Genomic DNA, 23,929 nt, shown 5'->3' with positions numbered 1-23,929 from the left:
AGTCTCTCGTGGCCATGATGCAGCAGCTACCTTAATGATTCCTCTGATGTGCATCTTGGCGATCATCTCGGCAGTGTAGAGAAACATGAGCAGTGTGTCCAGCGTGAATGTCACATATTGCAGCGGAGGGTAATGCTCGAACGTCTTTGGGGTGTTCATGCACACAGAGATGACACTGATGATGGCACAGGCTCGCAGCAGAGAGTGCACCCACTGATGGAAGGAAACAACAAAGGAAATAATTCCAAAAATGAGCCTTAATATCTTTCTGTATTCTTAATGTTGTCCTTAGCCGAGCCAGACACACGCGTACACTCACTGGTTTATTTATCCAGAAAATGTCAGCACTGTCTGCGAGGGTCTCATCTGGCCCAAAGTCAGTCATGGGCTGGGCCTCGACCCGTGAGCTCTGTTTCCTCTTCAGCATGCTGGGGCTTGCTGTGCTATACAAAGAGTGGATCTGACACAGAGAGGGAGGCAGACCACACAATGACCAAAGATAAACAAGGAACAGGGGAATACTCTGGCTGCATCCAAGTCTGGGCAGTGGCACTACAACTTTTTCAAAACTTTAATCATATCATTATAATATAAGAAATTAATTTAAGACATACTTAAAAAAAAGTGCAGGTGCAAGGCACTTGGCCTGCCAACAATCACTATACCTCTTAAAAATGTACATAGTTAACCAATGCAGAAATCTAGTGTATTAAATAGTATTAAATGAGACGTGTATCGGGAGTGGCTTCTGGGTGTTTTTACATGTAGCATCAAAATTTCCTGCAATGTCTAGTCCGAAGAGTAAACTTCCCTGACTTGAATTGCCAGAGCAGATTTTTGGTGATTAAAACTGAATGCGTTGCATTGTTGAATGGCCACCGTGATACACAACGCAGCACACATGGAACACAGAACAAGTGTATTACGTTGGAACAGCTCCACTAACTTACCATTTGAAAAGATCACGCATGATCTTCCCTGTATCGAACACCAAAGTGCCAGTAAAATATGCTGTACACTGTCCGGAGGTGTGACCAAGTGTTACCTGTGCATGTCAGCATTTGTTTGTATCTTTGTGCGAATGTATGTATGCAGAAAAAAGAAAACTTTACAGGCCATTTTAACCTAAGAACACAAGAAAAAATGACACTCTGAATGGAGACAAAGCGCACATACCAAAGGGAAAAGTAAAGCTGAAATTGCTCCAGCACTGCACATAACATGCGATCAGGCATACCCTGTAAATAACACACAACAGTTAGTCAACATTATGGCTTATATGGTATACAGTACACTACCCACATCTACAGTACGCTCATAAAGACAGGAATGCCCACCACGTCTGACATCAAGGCATATATGCGACACACTCTGTGAGTGAGTGAGTGAGTGAGGTGTTGTGGAAGAAGAAGATGGGGTGGAAGAGGACCACGGGGACTCACTGTGAGGCTCCTCATTGGTGCGTTCATCCCCAGGTCACAGAGGGGTGGAGAAACCAACCAGAGAGACAGACTAGAGATGCAAAAAGGAGATTGTCCTAAAGGCCTTGAGGTCCTGCTGCAGCAATCAGTGAACGGTAGCAATAATAAGAGCAGTAAAAAGGGATAAGAAAACATTTTTATGTCATATTCAGCACATATTTTAAAAACACAATGTCAATTTTAGAGTAAGTCAGTTAAGCTGACTGACCAGAGATGAAAAGCAAAAGAATGTCTTGCACTTGTGTGTGTGTGTGCGCACACACATATGTGTGCGTGTAAAACAGCTAACAGCATATGCAAATGCAACAACAGCTGCTGCCCCAATGACTTGATTACATTACATTTTGACTTGACCTTTGCTGACTGACATATGATGCAAAAAATATGCAAACATACTTTGATGGTCAAATAAAAATTGTAAAAAATTTCCTCTTTGAAACAGAACTAAGTTAGGATTGGAACGAAGGCAGAACAATGTAACGGTATCACATCCTTGTTTCCTTTTTATGCCCCCACCAAGAAAAGAAACTGTCCATCCATGCTACAAACCCCATGTAGTTAGAAGCAATTTCCCAGTGTAATTGCTACACTTAACATATGCAGATGGAGACGTGAGGAAGAGTGAAAACAAAATTACAGGGTCTAAGTGCTATTATGTGGGAGTATAGGTGGCAAAGACTGCAATTACTTTCCCATTTGGGGAAAGGACATGTTCCTCACAGGAAAAAACGTGATCTCTGGGCACATTAATTGTAACTGTGAGTATTTGTTTGAGTATGCAAACTTTCTTTGTTGAACTTCTATTTTTGAGTGCATTTTGAGAGCAGCATCTTCTTTCAAGACACAAGAAATACTTTTGTAGATGTGGGCATGCAGCTCATTTGTTCAATTCTTCATCTCTTAACCATAACCTACAATGATACTCAGGTATTCATAGCTGCTCTAGCACAAATCCCCTGTATGGTTGCTTATGAAAAAGTTTTTTTAACTTTTCATATAGTGTCTAAGGATGAGAGCATAATAACACCGCAATAGCATTAACCTCTACTTTCATTTCCAGAGATAAGTTTTGTGTAGCATTTCATTTGAACATTTCAATTTTAATAAAATATCCAAAAGAATCACACAGACAAATTTACACTTTTTTGCCTGTGTACACAACCACAGTGGACTTTAAATCAAACAATCCAGACATGATTGAAGTACAGACTTTCAGCTTTAATCCAAGATGTTTAGCAAAATAAATGCCTTAACTGTTCAGGAATTACAGACCTTTTTATACATACAATAACCCCACATTGTCAGAAGCTCTAAAGTGACAATTGACTGTTTGTCAGTCAATTGTCCTCAAAACAGCCTCAAAACTGTATTACGATAGTTCAAGAAAATTTGCAATCACAATATTTCTGATGATACAGGAAAAAAAACAGTGAAAACACTGAACAGTGTTTTATTGGCACTTGCAGCTTGGAGGAAGCTGCATTTATAAGTGTAAGTAAATGAAGGCCATTTCCCATCCTTGTTTTCAAATGAGCCACTGTTATTCTTTTTAACACCCTTCCTAATATGAAGTGTCAATTTAATGGAACAAGGTGTGAGCAGCAGAAGCATTATAGTGCAATAGTGACACACCATAAGTCAAATGTAAGCACAGAAGTATCCTAGGCAGTGTTTTCCCCAGAAATTGTAAGTAAAAAAATAACTGCTTATGATTTTAGTTTAACAATAACTAAAGTAAGCCACCTAACTCTTCAGTAGCTGCACAATATTGTCACACAAAACTAAAAAAATATTTTCTGCCTGGTTGTTCTACTTTGCCATGAATCTTGAAAAGCCATGCTTTCCCACGGTTTCTGAGTTTCATCCCCTGTTTGCTCTTCCTGTCATATGAAATGCAGCTAGCTAATTTTTGCAGCAATGAAGGGTAGAGTTTCTTGTTTATATTGGGTCGCACATCACCAGCTGTTAGTACCTTCTTCTTTGTTGCCTAGTTGTAATCAATAGTGCGTTTTCGCCTTAAGCCGTGTCTGGAACAATTTTCTTGCATATTTTGCAAAGCAATGTGCTTTTTTGGAGGTTGCTGAAGTAGCTCCATATTTACATACTAAATCATTATCAGAGGTTGACACTTGGCTCTTGCTCTCAGACATGCCTGGCTCTGTCTCGTTGTTGTGCACACTAGGGAATGTAAATGCAGTGATATCACTATATAGCATTTTTATGTCCTGTAAAAAATTATACCGGTATTATTGAAGACAAGAAAACATAGACTACAATCAAGAGACACCTTCATAAAAGTAAAAATAAAGTGGGACTGGGCCACTAGTGTTTATTAATATTGTGACTGCTGACAGCAGTAGTAGGGTGAATTGTGAAGTGTACAGGGCTTTACTCTGAGCTCAGATTCACAGGGTTGAGCTTTTTAACCACCTCTGGTTAAAAAGCTCAACTTATCCATTTAAGCTTCCCATTGCAAATGGATAAAAGCATACTGCAGAAAGCAAACCATGAGTGTCACAAGGGAAAGAACTGGGATATTCATTAATTACCAAGTCAGTTACCTGTGTTCAGTCCTACAGAGCCTATTTTTCACTTACTGACTGACAAAACTAAACGTAGAGAGACCTACAAACAAGCAGCAAATGAAAGCAGCTGCAGCAGCCTAATTTGAGCATCTTAACAGAGGGAATGCAGCAGTTGGTGTTGTCCATGGATTCTAGATTTCAGACATTCATTAACTGAACAGGATTTTCATCCAAGTATTAAAAACAGTCCTGATATTTAAAATGATGTTAGTTTGTCCAATTAATTTTGGGCCTCTCAAATAGGGGCATTTGTTTAAAACTGGCTGTAGTTCCCTAATGCGGTACTTTTGTGAAGCACCTCTTGAATTAAAGCTGAAAGTCACCTCAATCAAATCTTGATTATTGCTTTTAAATCCACTTGGTGTAAAGAGGCAAAATTTAAAAAAAAAAATGTGTTACTGTACAAAAAATATACAGACCTAACTGTATACCAAATGCATAAAATGAGCTAAAAGGCAGACTTTAAAAATACATTTTATGAAGGAGTTTAACAGTATTTAAACCTTTCATTTACTCACTGCATCAGTTTGTATTTTCTTTCTTTCTTTCAAAGCTCCCACAAGGGCAGCGATTACAGCCTTGATTAAATTAAATTAATGCTATACCTTCAAATGAATTCCCCCAAGCTAAGATTCTCACTACTTTGTCTTGCAGACAAAGCCAAAGTGATCAGAAAAGCAAATTCAAGGGAATGCTGACAATTTAGGTCAAACCTTCACAACTATTCAGTAGTAGGTCAGTAGTGTGGGTATATTTAAAATGAGGCTGACAAAAGCTCAAAGGGGTGACAATGAAAAGTAAAGTGGTAAGCCATTACAGCAAAAACAAAGACCTAAAAGACACTCCAGTGCTTGACACATATGAGACAGCTGGCTCTGCAGGATGATAAATGTGTAACTACTACTATGAGTGACCCACTTCACATTTCAAACTCGTATTCATCTTATTCAGAAATAGTGTATGCTGACGTTAAATGTTGTGATTTTTGATGATGTCAACATTAAAAAAAAAAAAAAAAAAAAAAAAAAAAATCACATAGCACTTAGTATGTCACCTAATGACTGATTCAAATGCATTCCAAAGGGCTGCACAGATTAGCATCAGTAGCAGCCAACAGTTGTGTGGCTTTTTTGCAAATAAACTGACATTTTCCAATTTCAGTAGCTGGTGTTTATCTGCTTTGCCAGATCAAATCAATGGATAGATGTTGCAAGATAGTGCAGTGAAGACATGAAAGATTTTAAAACTGAACATTTACAGGGATTACAGGGATTACAGCAAAATGAAAATGAACAAAGTGGATCCCCAGGATGCCAATGTTCATATAATGTTTGTAGCATTTCTCCTTCGTTTTAAGGTTTCTTCTTGAAAACATAACTGCACAAACTGTGATGAGGTGCTTATATAAGCTTGAAAATGTTCTAATTAATCGATGTCAGAGAATGAACACCTGGATCAGGTTTCCTGATTGGGAACCACGAGGGGCTCACGAGCAACTGTGAAATCCTAAAACCATTTCAGGAAAGCCACTGACAGGCTGCAGCATATGACCGATCCCACGTCGTGTAAAATGGTTGTCAAACCGCTGGATATCCATACTGTGACTGAAAACTGAATGAATGACGTCGGAAGAGCAAAGGTTACTATGGAAACGAATATGAGCAGCTGCTATAGGCGCAAAAACAAGCTAAATACAACAATATACATGAATATGTTCAAGCATAGGGCCTACATGAAGCTATATAATACGTAACAACCTGACCACGTGACAGTGTAGCAAATACACTGCAATGTTTCACGAGGGCCTACTCCGGAGGATGAGATTTTCCTCACTTCCTGGAGGACCAGTAAGCTAGCGCGCGGCAGCACCTAGCCTCAGACGCATCCTAAAAACGCAACTGCTGAAAGTGACTCGCGACGGGTGGGGAAGCAGAGAAAAGAAACACGTTGAATCACTTACGAGAGGAGGGTTTCTTTTATCTGCCGCGTCCAGCGTTGTCCATGACATCAGCTGTTTTCCGGCTGTGTTGGGATCGTGTGGAGAACGCGGGAGCGCGCAAGTAGCAATCACATCAACAGCACCAGTGCGTGCTGCGGAGGCGCGCAGCCGTTTCCGTGGTAACAGTTTAAGCTCGCCATGCTGCTCTATCACATCATACAAGTATATTTATTTGCATTAATGGTAATCGCTTGATACGCAGTTAATTTGATCAGACTATATTATTATTATTACTATTATTATTGTTGTTGTTGTTGTGAATAGCTGGCAAAGCTTGTGTATGAGACAGATTTGCTCAAAGACGGTAAAAAATGCAGAGACAGTTATCTGAAGATAGGTCTGTCATAACAATTAATTAAATTTAATGTGCATTTTACATTTAACAATGGATAACTATCAAATAGCAATATATCTTTACAATATATCGTTACAACGAGGGCAATTCTTGAAAGAATACAACCATTGGATGTGTATTAAATCACAACTGTGCTTTTCATGTTATAGAAAGTAAAAGACAAAAGTGAAAACTTGTATTTCATACTAAATTTCTGTAATATATCAAGTGACCTGCCTTCACCTGATTTGATATTGCATGGCTGGGTATATTGTCCAAACGTGGGTGTAGTTTCGGTCGTAGTAAATTCAGTAACTGAGGTGCAAATTGGTTTTAACCAAAATATCTTTTTGCCATTTAGTTGCTTGAAATCACCCAGAGGCACTGCAGTATCTTTTTTAAAACCGGTTGATTATTTGCCATTGATGTGCATTGTTGTTAAATATAATCTTCTGAATTGCTCTAGTAGGGAAATTTAGCCTGCTAATCACTTCATTCTATTTCAGTATTTTAATGAGCCATGATAGTGTGATATTGACCTCAACCCCATCTGAGCAACCAATATATGTATCATGCGCTACATTTTGTTTTGGCATTGTATGAGCCAAATTTAGTGGGGCATCTGGATTACATGCAGAGATTCAGGCGTCTTGTTGAGCCACTTAAAACTGACCTATGACTCATTCAAAGGATAAACCAGTGTTGTGTCTACGCATAATTTAACAGCATAACAGACAAATAACCCATTTTATGGGTTATTTGTATTTTTGGCATTTTTTATTAGCAACCTGTCATAAAACACATAATTCATTCCAATTTATTTAGTCAAATCTGCTAAAAATGTCAACGATAACAGTTCAACAGGCATGCTATAGCATTTTTGCACAAACAAGACGAATTCCAAAGAGCTGTTAGCCCAACATGTCAGTCCTAAATGGATTGATTCTTATATGGCGCTTTTCTACTCTCCCGGAGTACTCAAAGCGCTCTAAAAACTATGTACAGTAGTTCAACAGTATCTTAAGTGATATCCTTAAGAAATGGGGGAAAAAATCCAGCAAAAACACAAGACATGAGAAATCCATCTGACTCTTAAGTTGACCCATCTACTCTTTATTGATGAAATGGTCTCTGTGGAAGAAAATAATTAGCAACAGGTCTTATGGAGGGATTGAATTCAAATTAAAACGTTTGGATCAAAATTGTTGTCAATATGTATGACGGAGGTTCCACAGTGTAAATCTGTAAAACACAGTGGTTTTATTATGGTTTGTGAGTGCATTTGCTGTAAGTCAGTGGTGTCAACATTGAACTGAATTATGAATGCAGAAAACCGTGGTCAGATTTTTATCCACCATACAGTATCATCTGGAAAGAGTCTGATTGACAAGGGCTTCATTCATATTTTTTATTTTTTATTTTTTTTATTTCATATTTATATCCTGTTCATAGCCTGTACATAGCTTGTACTCACTACAGCCTGTACATACTTATAGTTATAGAATATTCATAACATACTTCATACCGTGTACATTATAACATACCATAATAGACCCATTTCTGTAACATACTTACATATCTATATTATTGCTAATATATATTGTAATATATCTATATCACTAAAGCACTTCTGGATGGATGCAAACTGCATTTCGTTGCCCTGTACCTGTGCATGTGCAATGACAATAAAGTTGAATTCTATTCTATTCTATTCTATTTTTCAGTATGGCAATGATCACAAACTTCATGCCATTGTAGCAAAAGCATACCTGGATAGAAAAAACACACTATGGAACACTATGAGTATGGATTAGCCTCCCCAGAGTCTGAAACTCAACATTATTGAAGCAGTGTGGGATCATCTTGACAGAAAACAGAACAAAAGGCAGCCAACATCCACAGGAGAGCTTCAAGAAGCCTGGAGAACTATTCCTGAAAACTATTACAAGAAAGCTTGTCTAAGAAAGTTCAGGCTATGTTGAAGAATAAAGATAGTCATACCAAATATTGACTTTGCAGCTTGTTAGAACTGTATAAATTCTGTTTGTGCTTTATGTACTGTATTTCCACTTATGTTTACATATGTTTCAATAAATCACTGCACCTATATCCAATGTTCCTAATGTGAGGTGGCTCAAAACTGTTATGCAGTACCCTAAGTACTTCTCTGTTATGCTACTTTCTGTTTCTATTCTACTGTTATTTTGTACAAAACATTGAACATCGTGCACTATACCATTTATTTAAAGCCTTAATTCTCTGTTATTTTGGAGGTAAATAACATTATTATAGATAAAGCTACCACACAATAAAACTGCAACAGCTGCCACATTAAAGTGATCTGCTTATCAAAGTATCAATTGTTATGATAAAATGTGAACAGTTTTTCTTTTCTTTTTGTCCAGTTTGCAAGATAATTATCCAACACAACGTTGTTTTGAACAGTTTTCATGTCATTGATCTGAAATGCAGAACATCACTCCATCTCCTGTAAACATAACCAAGATATCTTTTTTTTTCTGTATGAATTTTACAAAGAAAAATTCTGAAATTTATAAAAACAAAAAACCCAAAATGGAACCATGCTAATATACTGAAATATTCCTGTTTGCCAGAGCAGAGGTTTGCTTTGCTTTCAAATAATTATTCTTATCATCATTATTTAATATTATCCCTGCTAAGTCAACTCACTATAGCCATGATTTACTTGTATTTCTTGTATTTGTGCAAACATCAGAAATGTGGCTCACACTTCCTTCAACCTAAAGGACCATGATGCTAGAGGACAAGCTGTGCAGCTACTGACAAAGATCATTCATATATATGTGTTTTTGTGTTTGCAACAAAAGACTTACTGGTTTTGTGAACTACTGATTTCATCTGACATTCATCTTCAAGCAGTTTCTCTGCACAATTTCTCTGCTTCTTTTATGACAAATGGATACACTCTAAATATTGGGGCGAGGGCTTGCCTCCTTTGACTCTGGATCTTATTTATTATTAAAACAGCAAAAGAAAACTTAGAAATAAAAACACTGCAACGTAGAGAGATCATCTGGAAAAGGAAAGGGGAAAGATTGAAACAAAAAAAAATTAGAGAAGCCGTCTGCTTCTAATTACTTCTCAAACTGGTGACTTAGCTTTTCATTTTGGCAGGTTTCCCTACTTTAGCTCCTGCCCAGGACTGTGTCTGAGAGTCAAGACTAATCAAAGGCACTTGTATGTGGAAGACTGTTGGCCTCTGAAGGAACCGAGCCAGTTCAGACCAGCCTGCTGCGTTTTCTCTCCTTTACTCCTTTTCTTTTCCCTCTCCCTCTCCCTTCTCTTCCTGTCTGTTTCAGGAGTGAAGGATTGGGGCATTCCTTCAAGCCACTTTACTTCAGCATTCTGTGGGATTTAAACATGCACACTGAGGTTTTGGTACAGTCCATGTTAGTGCCGTTCTTTCTGATCCTTCTCTCTTTCATTGAGGACTCTTTGTTGCAGTCGGTGAGGTGAGTTTCCACACAGCTTTGGGGTTTTTTTGTTGTTTTTCTTGTTTATTTTAGGATAGTTTGGAGAGCAAGAAGGAAAAGGGAGGTGCAGACTTGCTGACAAAGGCGACACTTAAAGAGTGCAATGTGGGAAAGTTTAGGAAAGTCTATTCCTATAGTTTACTCTTGTTTCCTGTGCAGTTTTCTTTATGCCACTTTACTTGCCATCATAATGCTACGTGTGTCTCGGATTCTGTCGTCTAACATTGGATGCGAACTTTTTTCTGTTTTGTTTTACTTTCTTTTTGCACAGTTCAGCTTTACATTCTTTTGCAGTTGAGCTTATTGTGAGGGAAAAAAATCTCCAGTTTAAAAGGATTTGCTGTGGGAACAGTTTATAGCAACAAGCAAAATCAAAATAAGGAGGAAAAGCCCATGTTATGCAACAGAAAAAGGTAATTGCAATGAATATTATTTTGTATCAGAGCTTTTACTTGTTTTTGCCGAAACAACGAACATTCAAGTTCCTCAAATACAAACTGTAAATGGAAACAAAAGGACATCAAGTCAGTCACTGAAACTGGATACAGTAACGAATATAAGACTCATTTCTGTTTACTTTGCTACTCTAAAGTCAAGCCCTGGTTAGCAGAACTGTAAATATTTAACGATGACATAAAGTTGTGGGTGTTTACTCTTTAGCAGGTGCACCGTGCCTCTGTAGTGATTACATTGCATATGTAGTGTACAGGGGATATATATTGAACAGCTGCAGCTAACCCACACATGCATTACAGAAAGTAACAGCTACTGGGAATCTAGGTAGTTGCAATATTTTCTTCAGTTTTTTCAATGTACATTTGAATAATTTGTGTTTTATTTGTTTGCCAGTTATGTCATCATATTGACCTAGCAGTGTTAAAAAAAAGTGTAAAAATGCTAAGCAACAAAGTTATGCCTTGTAACCTCAATTCTGTAAGCACAGCCAAGGAGTGCTATGCAATATCCATATTATGCTCAGCCCACACAATATCCTTAGAGCACATGGATTAGGGTTGTAGAGCTCCACCTGTACTCATAAAACTATGGTAACGCTATATCAGCTTTATTTTTTAATCCACACATTTCTCTCTAAAAGGCCTTTAAGAGGAGCGTCTGTGGAACAACAAGTCACATGATGCCCATGGGGCTCATAGGCTTTTTTTTCCATACTCGATGATGCAAAAAATGTTTCCTAATATGACTCAAATGTAATAAAACTAAGCCATGGGACTGAAAACACATCTTTGAAGATAGTCTAGAAATGGGAAATGGACTGGGTACTCACTTCTCAGATATTTTGTGCTATTATTAAAAGCTTTAAAAGTTTAAAAAGCTAAACAGTGTAGTGCAATGTACTACCACCTTTTTTAAAAAACAAAAAAACAAAAATATGAATCAGCTGCTGCTGCTTAGAGAGAGGCTACATCTCATGAATTATCTATGGCGGTCGTGGCTCAAGAGTTGGGAGGTCGCCTTGTAATCGGAAGGTTGCCATGTTCGAGCTCCGGCTTGGACAGTCTCGGTCGTTGTGTCCTTGGGCACTTCTACTTCACTTCAACTTCACCTGTTGCCTACTGGTGGTGGTCAGAGGGCCCGGTGGTGCCAGTGTCCTCGCCTCTGTCAGTGCGCCCCTGGGTGGCTGTGGCTACAATGTAGCATGCCATCACGAGTGTGAATGGGTGGATGACTGGATGTGTAAAGCACTTTGGGGTCCTTAAGGACTAGTAAAGCGCTATACATTTACTATCTGACAGACAGGACATAGTATGTGAGATTTGGTGATGTACATTCCTGTTTACCCTTTGTATGAGCCCTGATCATGCTATTTACAGAAATACTGAGATGATCATCGGCCAACCATTGCCGATGATTCGGCAATGGTTGGCTGTATTAGTGATGGGCAGGAGCAAGAGTACAGAGGTGATTTTTTTATTATCTTTTTTTTTTTTTTGAGTGGTCTGGGGGAAAATGTATGCTTCAGAATGTGAATAAGATATAAGATAATAAGATATGGTGATTGACTTCATAAGGAGGAGGATGGCTACAGACCTGTATTTATATAAAGGAGCAGTACAAGTTGTGAACAGGCTGAATAGGAAGCTCAACGCTGAGGATTCATAAGAAGAAACAGGCTCTATTTACTATTTACTTTCAGTGTTTGCAGCTAAATGATTTTCTATCACTCAGTTGTAGTAAGTGCAGTTTACCTTGCTGTGGTCTGCTGGTGAAGCACCATCAAAGCAGGTGACACCAACAGACTGAATAAAGTGTTTTTGAAGACTGTGTCTGTGATTAGCTGCAAACTGGACACCTCTAACACAGTGGTGGAGAGGAAGTCTCCGAACAAACTGTTATCTATGATGAATAATCCTGAGTTGGGAGCATTAAATTGTTTGAAATTTCTTGGTATGCTGAAGCATTAAGCATTCCTTTCACTGGAATTAAGGGGCTGAGCCCAACTTCTGAAAAACAACCCTACACCATAACCCATTAACCCCCCCCCCCTTCCCCCCCCCCCAAACTTCACCCTTGGCTCAGTGCAGTTAGACAAGTACAGTTGTCCTGGCAACTACCAAACCCAGACTCATCCAGTGGATTGAAAGATGGAGAAGTGCTCTAGAAAACACGGTTGTAGAGTCCAGTTGTGGCGTGCTTTCCACCACTAGTTTGGGCACTTTGCATTGTGCTTGGTGATGTAAGGCTTGGATGCAGCTGCTCAGCCATGGAAACCTTGGCATCCCCTGACAGTGCGCTGTGAGTTTACATGGCCTACTGCTTTGTGGGTGAATAGCTGTCGCTTCCACTTTGTTATAATACCACTAACTGTGGAATATTTAGTAGTGGGGAAATTTCACAACTCAACTAGTTGCACAGATGGCATCCCATCACAGTACCACTCTGAAATTCACTGAGCTCCTGAGAGTGACACATTCTTTCACAAATGTTTGTAGAAGCAGTCCTCATACTTAGGTACTTGATTTTATACACCTGTGGCCATGAAAGTGATTGAAACACCAAAATTCAATGATGTGGATGGGTGAGTGAATACTTTTGGCAAGGTTTTGGTGCTCAGAGCAATTTGCCCAATTTCTTTGAAGAAGTGGTAAGAAGTGATGGACAGTCCAATGTCTTTCTTCAGTCAGTTAATTAAAACTGTACATTTTGGAGTTTTTATTTTCTTGGATAGCCAAGAAAGTTACTACTGTCCCCTGGAGACATAGTAACAAGGAGAAAAAAAAACAGTTAAACAAAACCCAAGTGTTAAAATCAAGGAAAGTCCAAAATTCTAATGTGTGAATTGCAAAGTTATTTTACTATTTTGTGGAATTCTGGTTGTATTTTTGGGAGGTACTCTACAGAATAAAAGCCAGGCCAGATCTATCACTGATCAGCTGAACTGGACAGAGTAACACAATCCAAAAAGGTCATTTGAATGTCATGCTGCCGTAAAATAAATAAAAAAATGAATAAATATAATCAGATACATTTCAGTTCATTGCATCGTGTGGCTGAACTCGGTGATCAGGCTTAAAGGGGGCATTACTGATTAAAGTCTGTGTGAAATGGGGCTTGTATAACCTCCCCGTGACACTCATGACAATCACATTCTGTATTTAATTTTAATAGGAGTGTCAAGAACACTTGAGCTGTTGATTTTTGGAAATGTGTCCAGTTTTCAAACTCGGACATCTGGCCAATATCAAGAGAGGGCAGAGATTTGAAAAAGAATGCCAGACGGCATCCAAATGAAACAAATCTCACTCAGAAACGCTTTAGGGTAAAACTCAGAAAACAGCTCCTAGAGTGTGTTAAATGAAAAGTGCATTTGTGTCTGTATGATTGGGTTTATTTGAATTTATTAGTTGTGCATGTGGTCATGTGTGTGTTTCCAAGGCGTTTGTTATTACTCGAAAAAGACTCAAATATATGGGCTGTGTGTTACATTCTTCCCACTTTTGTTTTCTTAGACTTCTTTCTTCCAAGCCATTGCACCAAAAGCTACATGTGTTAAGTCCTACCGCACATACCAAATATCTTGAATAGGTCTCTTTATATGTTTAAAGAGAGACGCTGATGCATGACTGAGGAAATATGTCTTTTCGATTTGGATTTGCAACAAAAACAGGTGTGAACACGCTTAAACTTTAACCTCATAATAAAAGTTGTGGAAAATCTGATCTTTCTTTTTCCCAGCCAGGTGGGTGGTGTTTGCAAGCTGTCCACAGAGTCCTCCTTGCGCCGCTGCCGGACGCCTGATGGTAAGATCTGCAGCGGAAGGGGAAAATGTAACTGCGGCATTTGCATCTGTGAGGCCATAGAACCCGGGAAGTTCTTCGGTCCGCGCTGCGAGTGCCACGACTGGGTCTGTGCTACATATAATGGGAAAACCTGCAATGGTGCGTATGATCCTGTCCTCATTCCTAAGGTCTCAAATGTTGCTATTTTGCCAAAACTACTGGCATCTCAGAGACAGGCACAGGCACAGGATCTCTTTATGCACTATTTGATACAGCAATAGTGAAACTTGTCTCAGTTACTTGTCACTATTAGACACTTAGATGGGAAGATTTGGAGTCACATTTTAACGCACACTACATTTACTGATACCTAACACAGTTATATGGGTTTCTATTACAGTAAAAAGTCTGTTGTTTTTTTTTCACATGATCTGAATTCTAGGGACATGCTGCACATATTTTACCTCTTAGATATGGTTGTTAGTGATGGTTCAGTAAGCGATGCAACAGAACTCTTCACTGTGGGCTTACATCAGAGGAGTTTGGCAAATAAACTGTGCACCTGAAGTGCAGTTTTTGCTCCAGCCAGGTGCAGGAAGAATGGAAACCGTAATCATCAAAATGTCTTTCATATTATTTTTTTGGCTTTAATAGGCATTAATATTCATTTGATATGAATTTTGTAATTCAGACTTGGAAAGGTTTTAGGGTTTTTTTGTTTCACCTGTATTTGAGAGTCATAAGGGTGCAATATTGTGTAATTGACAGCCCACATTGTCTTGGCAGTACTTCAAAGGGTTTCACTGGTAATAGGCAGCTGGTTGGTTCTCAAATGTTACCAAGGCATTAGCTTTTGTTGGAAGGAACGGCTTTGAACTTACCCTGCTGCTTGAAATTTTATAAGTTCACAGAAAGAACACTTTAGAGTGCACCTGTACTCAAGAGCAAGTTGAATCATGGTTGGTGAATAGTTTAAGTTATAAAGGCGTAGATATATCAGAAAATATAAGACTGCTATGATTTTACACAGTTGCCTGTTTATTAGCTAAATGTAACTAAAACCGATGCAGTCTGATGTAACATGCTATAACAGTGACCAGTGTTACTATTTTTTTGTAACTTTGTGACTAGTTGATGGTCATCTTTTACTAATACAGGTAACAACAACTGTGAATTAAATATATGTAATAAGAGATTATATCCTATTCCGGGCATTGTTTTGGATTCATTGGCTGGAACAGTGTTTTGTTTCATTCTAACTGCTCAGAGCAGGTGTTTTGTAGTAGACCCATGTTGTGTTTAAAGTTTGTTGTGCTCTGTCCAAATGTATTACGTTAGGTTTATAATATCTAGCTGATTTGATTCTCACAATGTTAAACTATATCACAGGGCTATTGTACTGGCCTACATTAGCTGTGAACAAACGTACAAAATAAACAGGCAAACATTTTAGACAATATGTTCACGTAAACTCAATTTGCAATCTGTTACCAAGGCTTAATATGCATTTATCATATGTGGTACTTTGGAGGTTATGAGAAATGCTGGCTCCTCAATGGCAATGGAGGGAAAAACAGTTCTCATCTTTTTTTGTGCATTGTCCTCTTTGGCCACTGTTCTATGAATGTCAAGGTTTAATGGAGATATGTGTGCACGCAGACCAGTTCTAAAGAAGATATATATCCGTGTGTGTGGGTGTGCTTGTGTGTGAGGGGTAGAGTGATTTATTTGTGTAGACAAATTGGCTGCTGTGAGGAGCTCATTATGGTTCAGCAGTCTGGAGCAAGGCCCTGCTTCAGTCTGATAATGGGGTTTCACTCACTAGTACACAGACTGCCAATGGAACCTAAATGCATCAAGAGAAGGATGGATTTTCACACCCGGGCAGACAGACAGACAGACAAACACAAACACACACACACACACACACACACACACACACACACACACACACACACACAGACACACACACACGCACATGCACATCCATCATCAGGCTCAGTCTCATATTGTGACACACACACAGCTAGCCATACACTCACAAAATCATTTGCCCATGGAACAAGTCATAGAAAACACATTTAAAGCACACTGAGAAGAAGATTTGCCCCCAAAGCACCCACCTAACCTCTCTACCCACAATGTCCCATGCAGCATGGGCCTGTCGTCAAAGACTGGTCCCCAAGTTCCATCTGCAGCCTTATCTGCCTTTCACAACCACCCATTGATAAGATCCAAATAGATTTTTCTCCAAAGGGATAAAGTGTATCCTTTTTTTTCTTTTCCAAAACCATAAGCTTTGCTGGCACCTAGATGTTATTTTAGCTTGAACCTGGTTCAATTACTCTCAGTCATAGCAACAAGTCAAGCCGGATGGTGGTTATGGGGATATATTTAGGCATGATAGTGATATATTTAAATTCTTGGCTGAAATATTGTACACTGATTTGTTATGACATGCCTAGGAGTTATAATATCATGTTCATTTTTTGGAGCCTCACATGGAAAATATTATGTTTTCAACACAGGTTTAAAATGAGATCCCGATCCCTTTTTGGGTTGCTTTTTATAAGCTTTGTTGTATTAGTTTCTTTTGATTGACATATAAGCCAACTTAGCATGAAGATTTAGATTTAAATATAATATGCTTGTCTGTGTAGCCTATTCGTAATATACCCGGAAGTGTCAAAGTTATTTTTACCCAGTGCGTACTGATGTTATACTTACAAAATAAAATGTCCAAGATCATTTTACACAGAGAGCAATTAAATCATTGCACTCTAGTTATACTTTATTGTCAGTATGAAAGTATAATTATTGTCTTAATTGTCTTAATTATGTCTTGGTCCTGAGTTTTCAAACCCAGGGTTTTGAGTTTTGGTTTTCTTTTTTATTTATTTTGGGGGTTTTGTGGAGTCTTACTTTATATTCTTTGACCCATGCGTCATTGTTCTTATACTTTTAGTTTGGATTCATGGTTGAGATTTGTGCTTCTTACTTTTGAAGCCTAGTTTCTGTTAGTGTGTACTGATCATTGTAACCGTACCACTGTCTCTTCGCCAGCGGCTATCCCACCATTAGTCACTTAAAGTCGCCGAATGCTATTGACTTACTGTGATGTCTGCTCACCACATTACTATGAATCACTTCCATTGTGGATGGAACTTAAGTTTAGCTTTTTTACTTCCTGTTTTAATTTCTTAGTCATTGTCTCCCATGTCTTGCTCGACGTTTACCTCCTCTTTGTTTATTCTTTAATTGTGTTCAACTATATCTAGTTACCTGTTATCACTTCCCCGATTGGCCTCATGTGTGTAAATGTGCATCTTTTTGTCTCCCTGCATGCTACCTGCCTCTTATTATAGTCAATTTGCCAGCTGCAGCCTTTCTCTGACAACTATGTTTTTTCTTTCTTTGTATATATAAAAAGATGTACAAATGTCTTATCAGTTTCAAAATTGCTTCAAAATCATACGTGTGAAACCAGCTTCTTCCATGACAGGATTATATTGTGTGCAAGATTTTTAATTTTATTACAGCATGCTTTAAATAAGCCAATTTCATGATATGCCATGTCACTTAAACCAGGGAAGAAAATTAGCTGTCTTGTTGCATATTACTATTGTATACAAAATATTATCATATATACAAATGTCATACATTCTACCAAAATATAAAAGGCGTTTTTTAACAGACAAAAATAAATAAATCTGATAACACTGGAGCTTTTGCTGAATAACAGTTGAATTTGTTGCTAGAAGTCCAATAAAACATTGATGCTGTCATGTGTTTTTCCTCCCGCAGCCATCCCATCCTATTTTATAGTAGAGCAAGGACGATGATCTGGAATAACATCTGTTCACCAACTGTTCAAAAACGTGTTATTTCACTCAGCTGTTTGTTTTTCAACTGTGCTTAAATTTTCCTGCTCTGTCTCCATGTCCTCATTTTAAAATAAGCTGCAGTACATGAAAACATGACCTTTGATAAGTTCCAAAAGTGCTAACTCTGATTTGTCTGGTTCGAGCGTTTATGTTTATTTGCAGGTTATGTAATAACACTCTTGTTATAAGAAACAAAGGTCAACGTGGCAAAGCTTCCATAATCTTTTTCATATGCTTTTGTCTTTTTCTCCTCTGTTGATGACTCATTTGAAAACGTTGTGTCCCTAGTTTTCTGGCACGGGCTCTCACGCTTGCTTTCCATGTCTGTGCTGATCTGAGAAGGGGAGGCATAAGTTGAATGTTGGATTTGATTTCAACATTAAGTCTTTTAAACATAGTGGTTTTGATAATAGTTTGTAGTCTGCACAGGGGCGTTCTTCCAATAGGACATGCCTAAAACACCTCATGTGTCCCTTTTGATGTGGAAAATATCGGTTCTACACTGAGCATGTCCTAAATGACTAAGGCTACGTTCACACTGCAGGTCTTAATGCTTCCGATTTTTTAATCAAATCCGATTTATTTTGTCTGGTTGTTCACACTACAAATAAAATGTGACATCAAACACGCTCTAGTGTGAACGGTTCACGGCCCTCAAAGCAGCCCACATGTGCAAAAGAAGACGTCACACTCAACGTGCTCTGTTTATGGAAGTAAAAATGGCGGCTACAAAGCTAGTAGGTGTTGTTGCAGCAGTCTATCAATTTCTGCACAGTCGTAACCGTCAGAATTTTGACAAATTAATTAGAGAATGAAGGACTTTGAGAAAAAGGAGAGCCCATGCTTTAACAATGGCCTTGTTTGGAGCAGTGGCTGCTACCTCCGTGCAGAGGTATATATGGATGCTTTCTCGTTTGTCTTCTCAGGCGGTGATAATTGGCGTCTGTCTTGTGTCAGTGACGTAGAAGACGGATTTAATGCGACATGACCATTCAAACTGCAGTTGCGTTCTAAAACATCAGATATGTATCGGATTTAGTACCACATACGAAAGTGACCTACGTTGGATTTGAAAATATCGGATTTGTGCTGTTCAAACTGTCATACCATGATCGGATATGGGTCGCATAGGGTCAAAAAAGTCAGATTTGATGCGCTTTTGCCTGCAATATGAACATACCCTAAGTTTCTCAACCTATCTCAAAGGGAGAGCCCAGCCATCCTTTCTAGGAGGATCACATTCATAGCGCAGAGAAGTGATCCTGAGGCCACCAAAGCAGAAACCTTCCACCAATTCCTTCCAGTCACATTCCTCTAGGTGTCGTTATTGCCCATGTGAGCATTGAAGTACCCCACCCGGACAATCAAATCCCCAGAGGCACCTTCAAGCACTCCCCCAGGGACTCCAATAAGACTGGGAACACTGAACTGTTGTTTTGAACATAGGCACAAACAACAGTCAGAACCCATTTCCCAACCCAAACGTGCAAGGAAGCAACCTTTCGTCCACTTGGGAAAAGTCTAAAGTGCAGTACAGGGACAGAACTGGGAGGATACAAGTATACCTCATTAAGTCTGCTGCTTATAATCAAGTACAGCTCTGGAGTGGTATAGAGTCCAGCCACACAACAGGAGACTGGTTTCAGAACCCAAGCTTTTTGTTGAGGCAAGTACAACTATATCACGCTGGTACTTCTCAACCTCAAACACTTGCTCAGCCTGGTTTTCCATAAGAGAATTGACATTCTATGTTACCAAAGCCAGATTTGTTGGGTTGACAGGACTTCTGCCCCAAACACTTTCCCATTCACAAAGTACAAACCCCTTACAGACCCTCCAGATGAGGGTTGACCCCATGTTTTGCTTTTGGGCTAAGACCCAGCCACAAGTAGCTCTACTATGCACAGGGTGGGGCCCCAGTAACCCTATCCTAAGCAGGGTAGCCATATCCCATGATTTATCCTTCATCATACATTTCCCCCCCTGAATCTCTCTTAGTCTGGACTCAGGATCAATTTTCCTTGGGAGTCCCAATGGGGAAATGACCCTGATAACATACTATAATAAAGTAGTGATTTGTGGAGAGGTCCATGGGGAGATTGCCATTACAAATAAAAGTAATCTAATAGGTTTTTAGTTCCTTAGATAGAGTAAATAGAACATTTGGCATGCTCTGGTCATAGCTGAGAAATTTTAGCATTAACAGAACAGGCAGTGGCAAGGAAATAATGGCAGATTAAGAGACAGCTGCCCATTCTTTGTTTAAATGTGTGACAAATTAGCTGCTAGATGCAGGTGCAAGCTGTGCTAATCTGTATCACCTATGTAAAGTAAGAAAAACCAGGACTTCCAACAAGACTTTTCTTTTAGGAGAAGCAATATTTTCTGTTGAACAGAATAAGTTTGTGCTTTATACCTTTGGAGAAGAAATTACAGCACATGACAGGATATGTAAATAACACATAAGCTCTTTAGTAAACATTTTAGAGCCATGAATTCAGGACCAATTGATGCAAATCCTCCCTCAATTTTGTTATTTCTTTTCACTTGGTTGATCAGATTTACAGGGTGGACACTGGTGTTAGTGTTATCCCAGAGGGAAAAAAGGAGGAAAAAATGGAGGTGGGGGGAACAAACCATAAAAATGTTGCTTTATTGTTTCCTTGTTAATTGAAATGTTAAATAGCAGATTGAGAGTTTTGGAGACAAAGTTATAGAGGCATGTTTAACATGGTTTGGACATGTGCAGAGGATGAATAGCGGATATGTTGGACAAAGAATGTTGAAGCTGAGGCTCCCAGGCATGAAGAAGGTAAACCTCAGAGAAGGTTCATGGATGTAGTTAAGGAGGTCATGCAGAGGAATAGGATGAGATGAAGTAAATGATCCACTGCTGTGACCCTTAAAGGGAGCAGCTAAAAGAAGAAGAAGGAGATGAAATGTTAAGTAGTGTTAAACTATTACATCAGGATGGAACCTACTGCATCTTAATTAAAGCATAATGACTTATGACTTATTTGGATTTGTCATCATCAAATATTCTTGATTCAAGCAGACTTACTGCAACAACAGACAAAAAGATTACTCATACACCTCTGGCAACAACTACCGGCCACTAATGTGGACTAAGGCAGAGAGCCAAATACATCTGCAGTCAGATCAATTTATAACTTTGTGACTCTGGCAGACTTTATCATGTGTGTGTCATTTTCACCCTATTTCAAAGGAGCTGAAATTCAGAGGTGTAAGCATAAGATTAAAAGCCTGTTTCCCCCAGTGGATGTCAAAACACATTTTGACTCCCCACCTTTCTTTTTTCTTCCTTTCACTGTCTCTCAGGCCTTGGATTTTAAAAGCCTCTGTTCTTTCACTCTGCACTGCACCCTTTTGCCCCCTATCAGAGCCAGAGAATATCCCACCCAAGGAGTTTTAATGTCAGCGCCACATATGGTATCAGTTTAGACAGTACTGCTCCAAATCACACACCTTTAGATAAACTTTCACTGTCAGTATCACATAAGCTTGTGTGTCTTCCAATACAGGCACATTTCAGGGAGCAGTATAAACTGTAATACTAGTTACTTAAGCCCAACTGAACAATCTTGTCAGTTGTCTGCCTATACTATCTGATGGTAGCTAGGTTTAAAAAAAAAATTAACCTCAAATCCATCTCTGATGCTGTGACTTTTGGATGGTAGGTTGAGTATTTGGCATAAATAACATGAAAACATGAATCCAACCTGCCTTGAATCAGCATTTTTAAGCTGCTCGTGGTGTGTTGGTGTGGGGGATAATTCCTTGATACAGGTTCCAAATCAACACCATGGCTTATTTGAACATTGTTGCTGATCATAACGATCCCTGTATGAGTTTACTCATCATCTCAGACTGGTTTCTTGAACATTACAATGAGTCCACTGTACTTAAAGGGCCTCTGCAGTCATCAGATTTCAATCCAATGGAGCACCTTTAGGATTTGGTGAGCCGGGAGATTTGTATCATGGAAACAATCTATAACAACTATGTGATGCTATCACGTCAAAACCCAGATCTCTCAAAAATGTTTCAAGCACATTGTCGTGAAGGTAAAAGGGGTTCCAAAGCCGTCTTAGCAAGGTGTGCCTAATAAAGTTATTAGGTTCAATACAATATTTCTGTTGATTTCCCAGAGAAAGAGAAAAAACAAAACAACGGGCTAGAGTGGATCGCAGTCCTTAGAGTCCATTAAATTGTTCATCCCTGTATTTTTTTTCCTAGTACATATTTTGATGCGCTTTCACTAAGATATTCTGAGCTTTCCTGGGCACTGTGCCTGTGTTGTGAGTCACCTAATGATTCCAGCCTGGGCTGCAGGAAGAAAAAGCCACTTAAGCCTGTCCAAGTTTCCTAGTAAAAGTCAGTTATGATTGGGACCCATTAAGATTCCCAGCACTTCACGCTGTCAGAACAAATGTTTTTCTCGGTTGCTGTGATCCTGCTTACATTGGGTTTTCAAAATTTTTTTAACAAAGGTATTATGAAGTTGGCAATATTTTCAATGAATGATCAGGTTGGGTAGTGTAAAAGGATGAAAGCAGCAGTTCCTTGCTTCAAGTACTGCACACACACATAATTAGTTATTACCTGAGACAGGTGTCTCCTGGAACTGTTCCACAAAACACAAGTTGACGTGCTGTCGTTTCATGCGCCACAGGCCACAGGGAGAGAAAAGCAAGGTGGAATAATTACTCGGTGAAATCACTAGCATGTAATGAAGAACACAATACAAGCAAAGGATGTGAGCAAATGCTAATTGGAGAAAAAACATTTTTGTAAAAAATGAACCCACAGAAAGTCAATTCTTGCATGTAATGTTTGGCTAGGATTACCGTTTTGCGTATAATTGAAACTGCATGAAAAGCATGAATTGTAAAAGATCTGTTTTCTATTAATCTAACTTGAAATACTTGAAAAAAAAAGAACAGACTTATCATTATGCATGAACAAGTTAAATCCTAAACCTGAAATGAGCTTGCTGCATGAGTCACCATCCTGTCCTCATCAGCAATTAATTGTGCCAGCACTATATCACCTGTTATTACTGCCATTGATGGTGGAAGAGGTGCACCCACACTTTGCAAGCCTCATTGGATATACATGTGCACTGATCGGGACCTTATTGGCTGAGTATGTGTGTCTGTCTGTGAAGCGTAGGAGGGACCCTGACACCCTCATACCACAGAGAATTACTGCTCAGGAAGCACTAGAAAAGATAAACTGTCGACAGACAGGCACCTTCCCACCCACATAAATTTTGGCCTACCAGACAAAGAGGGACGTTTTATATGTCAGAGTGATTGTCGAGGGGGAGATTAACGGGGGCTAGTGGGTGGCATTAACTTTGTAATAGTCTACAGAATTAAGCTGGAAGGTGTTTAATCTAATTCTGTCTTATAACTATTGTGCTCCAGTTCCCATATGCAAAAAGTATGTGATAAATCCAGAAAAAAGAGTCTCTACAATTACAATATGTGTATAGTTCTTCATGAATATGCGCCAAATGTACACAAATCAGTAAAATCAAATTAAACTATACTGTAAGACAGCATTTTTTTAATGCAACAACAATTCAAGAATCACTAAATATTGTAGATAACACTTTAGAATAACTATCACTAAAAAATCATTAGGCGATACGTATGTGACAGCTGATTTACTGTGGACAAATCACAAAATGTCATCATTTTAATTCTTACAGTAAAATTGCTAACGCTTAAACGAACACAGTGCGATGAGTCAATAATTATTATTTAGTCGTCATTATAAAATTGTAATTGATGCTTATGAATCTTATTTTACAGTACATAAGTAGGTGGTATGGCATACTTCACTAGATTGTGAGCCTGGAGACAGC

At 38.8% G+C, this 23,929-nt stretch overlaps 2 protein-coding genes across 5 annotated transcripts in view; one reads left to right on the top strand and one right to left on the bottom strand.

The window, feature by feature from the left end:
* The window catches only part of nalcn (sodium leak channel, non-selective), a 64,037-nt gene extending 57,905 nt beyond the window's left edge, over positions 1–6,132 (bottom strand). The window contains exons 1-5 of one of the 3 annotated variants that reach the window (XM_006788152.2): positions 6,027–6,132; positions 1,443–1,557; positions 1,177–1,238; positions 320–460; positions 31–213 (exon numbers count right to left, since the gene is read on the bottom strand). In XM_006788152.2, the coding sequence (XP_006788215.1) occupies positions 31–213; positions 320–460; positions 1,177–1,218 (366 nt within the window). In that variant the 5' untranslated portion in view covers positions 1,219–1,238; positions 1,443–1,557; positions 6,027–6,132. The remainder of the gene's footprint in view (positions 1–30; positions 214–319; positions 461–1,176; positions 1,239–1,442; positions 1,558–6,026) is intronic. The other 2 variants (XM_035906797.2, XM_035906798.2) reach the window with 2 other exon arrangements.
* A 3,501-nt stretch (positions 6,133–9,633) lies between these two features.
* The window catches only part of itgbl1 (integrin, beta-like 1), a 58,396-nt gene continuing 44,100 nt past the window's right edge, over positions 9,634–23,929 (top strand). For both annotated transcript variants that reach the window (XR_015720778.1, XM_006788149.3), the window contains exons 1-2: positions 9,634–9,893; positions 14,109–14,311. Coding sequence is in view for 1 of the 2 variants with exons in the window: in XM_006788149.3 (XP_006788212.2) it covers positions 9,802–9,893; positions 14,109–14,311 (295 nt within the window). In the remaining variant the exon portion in view is untranslated. The remainder of the gene's footprint in view (positions 9,894–14,108; positions 14,312–23,929) is intronic.

Source organism: Neolamprologus brichardi, chromosome 16 (genome assembly GCF_056152115.1).
Source record: "Neolamprologus brichardi isolate AB-2024 chromosome 16, ASM5615211v1, whole genome shotgun sequence".
Lineage (NCBI taxonomy): Eukaryota > Metazoa > Chordata > Actinopteri > Cichliformes > Cichlidae > Neolamprologus > Neolamprologus brichardi.
Note: the sequence above shows the minus strand (reverse complement) of the source record. Positions and strands in the feature narration are given on the sequence as shown.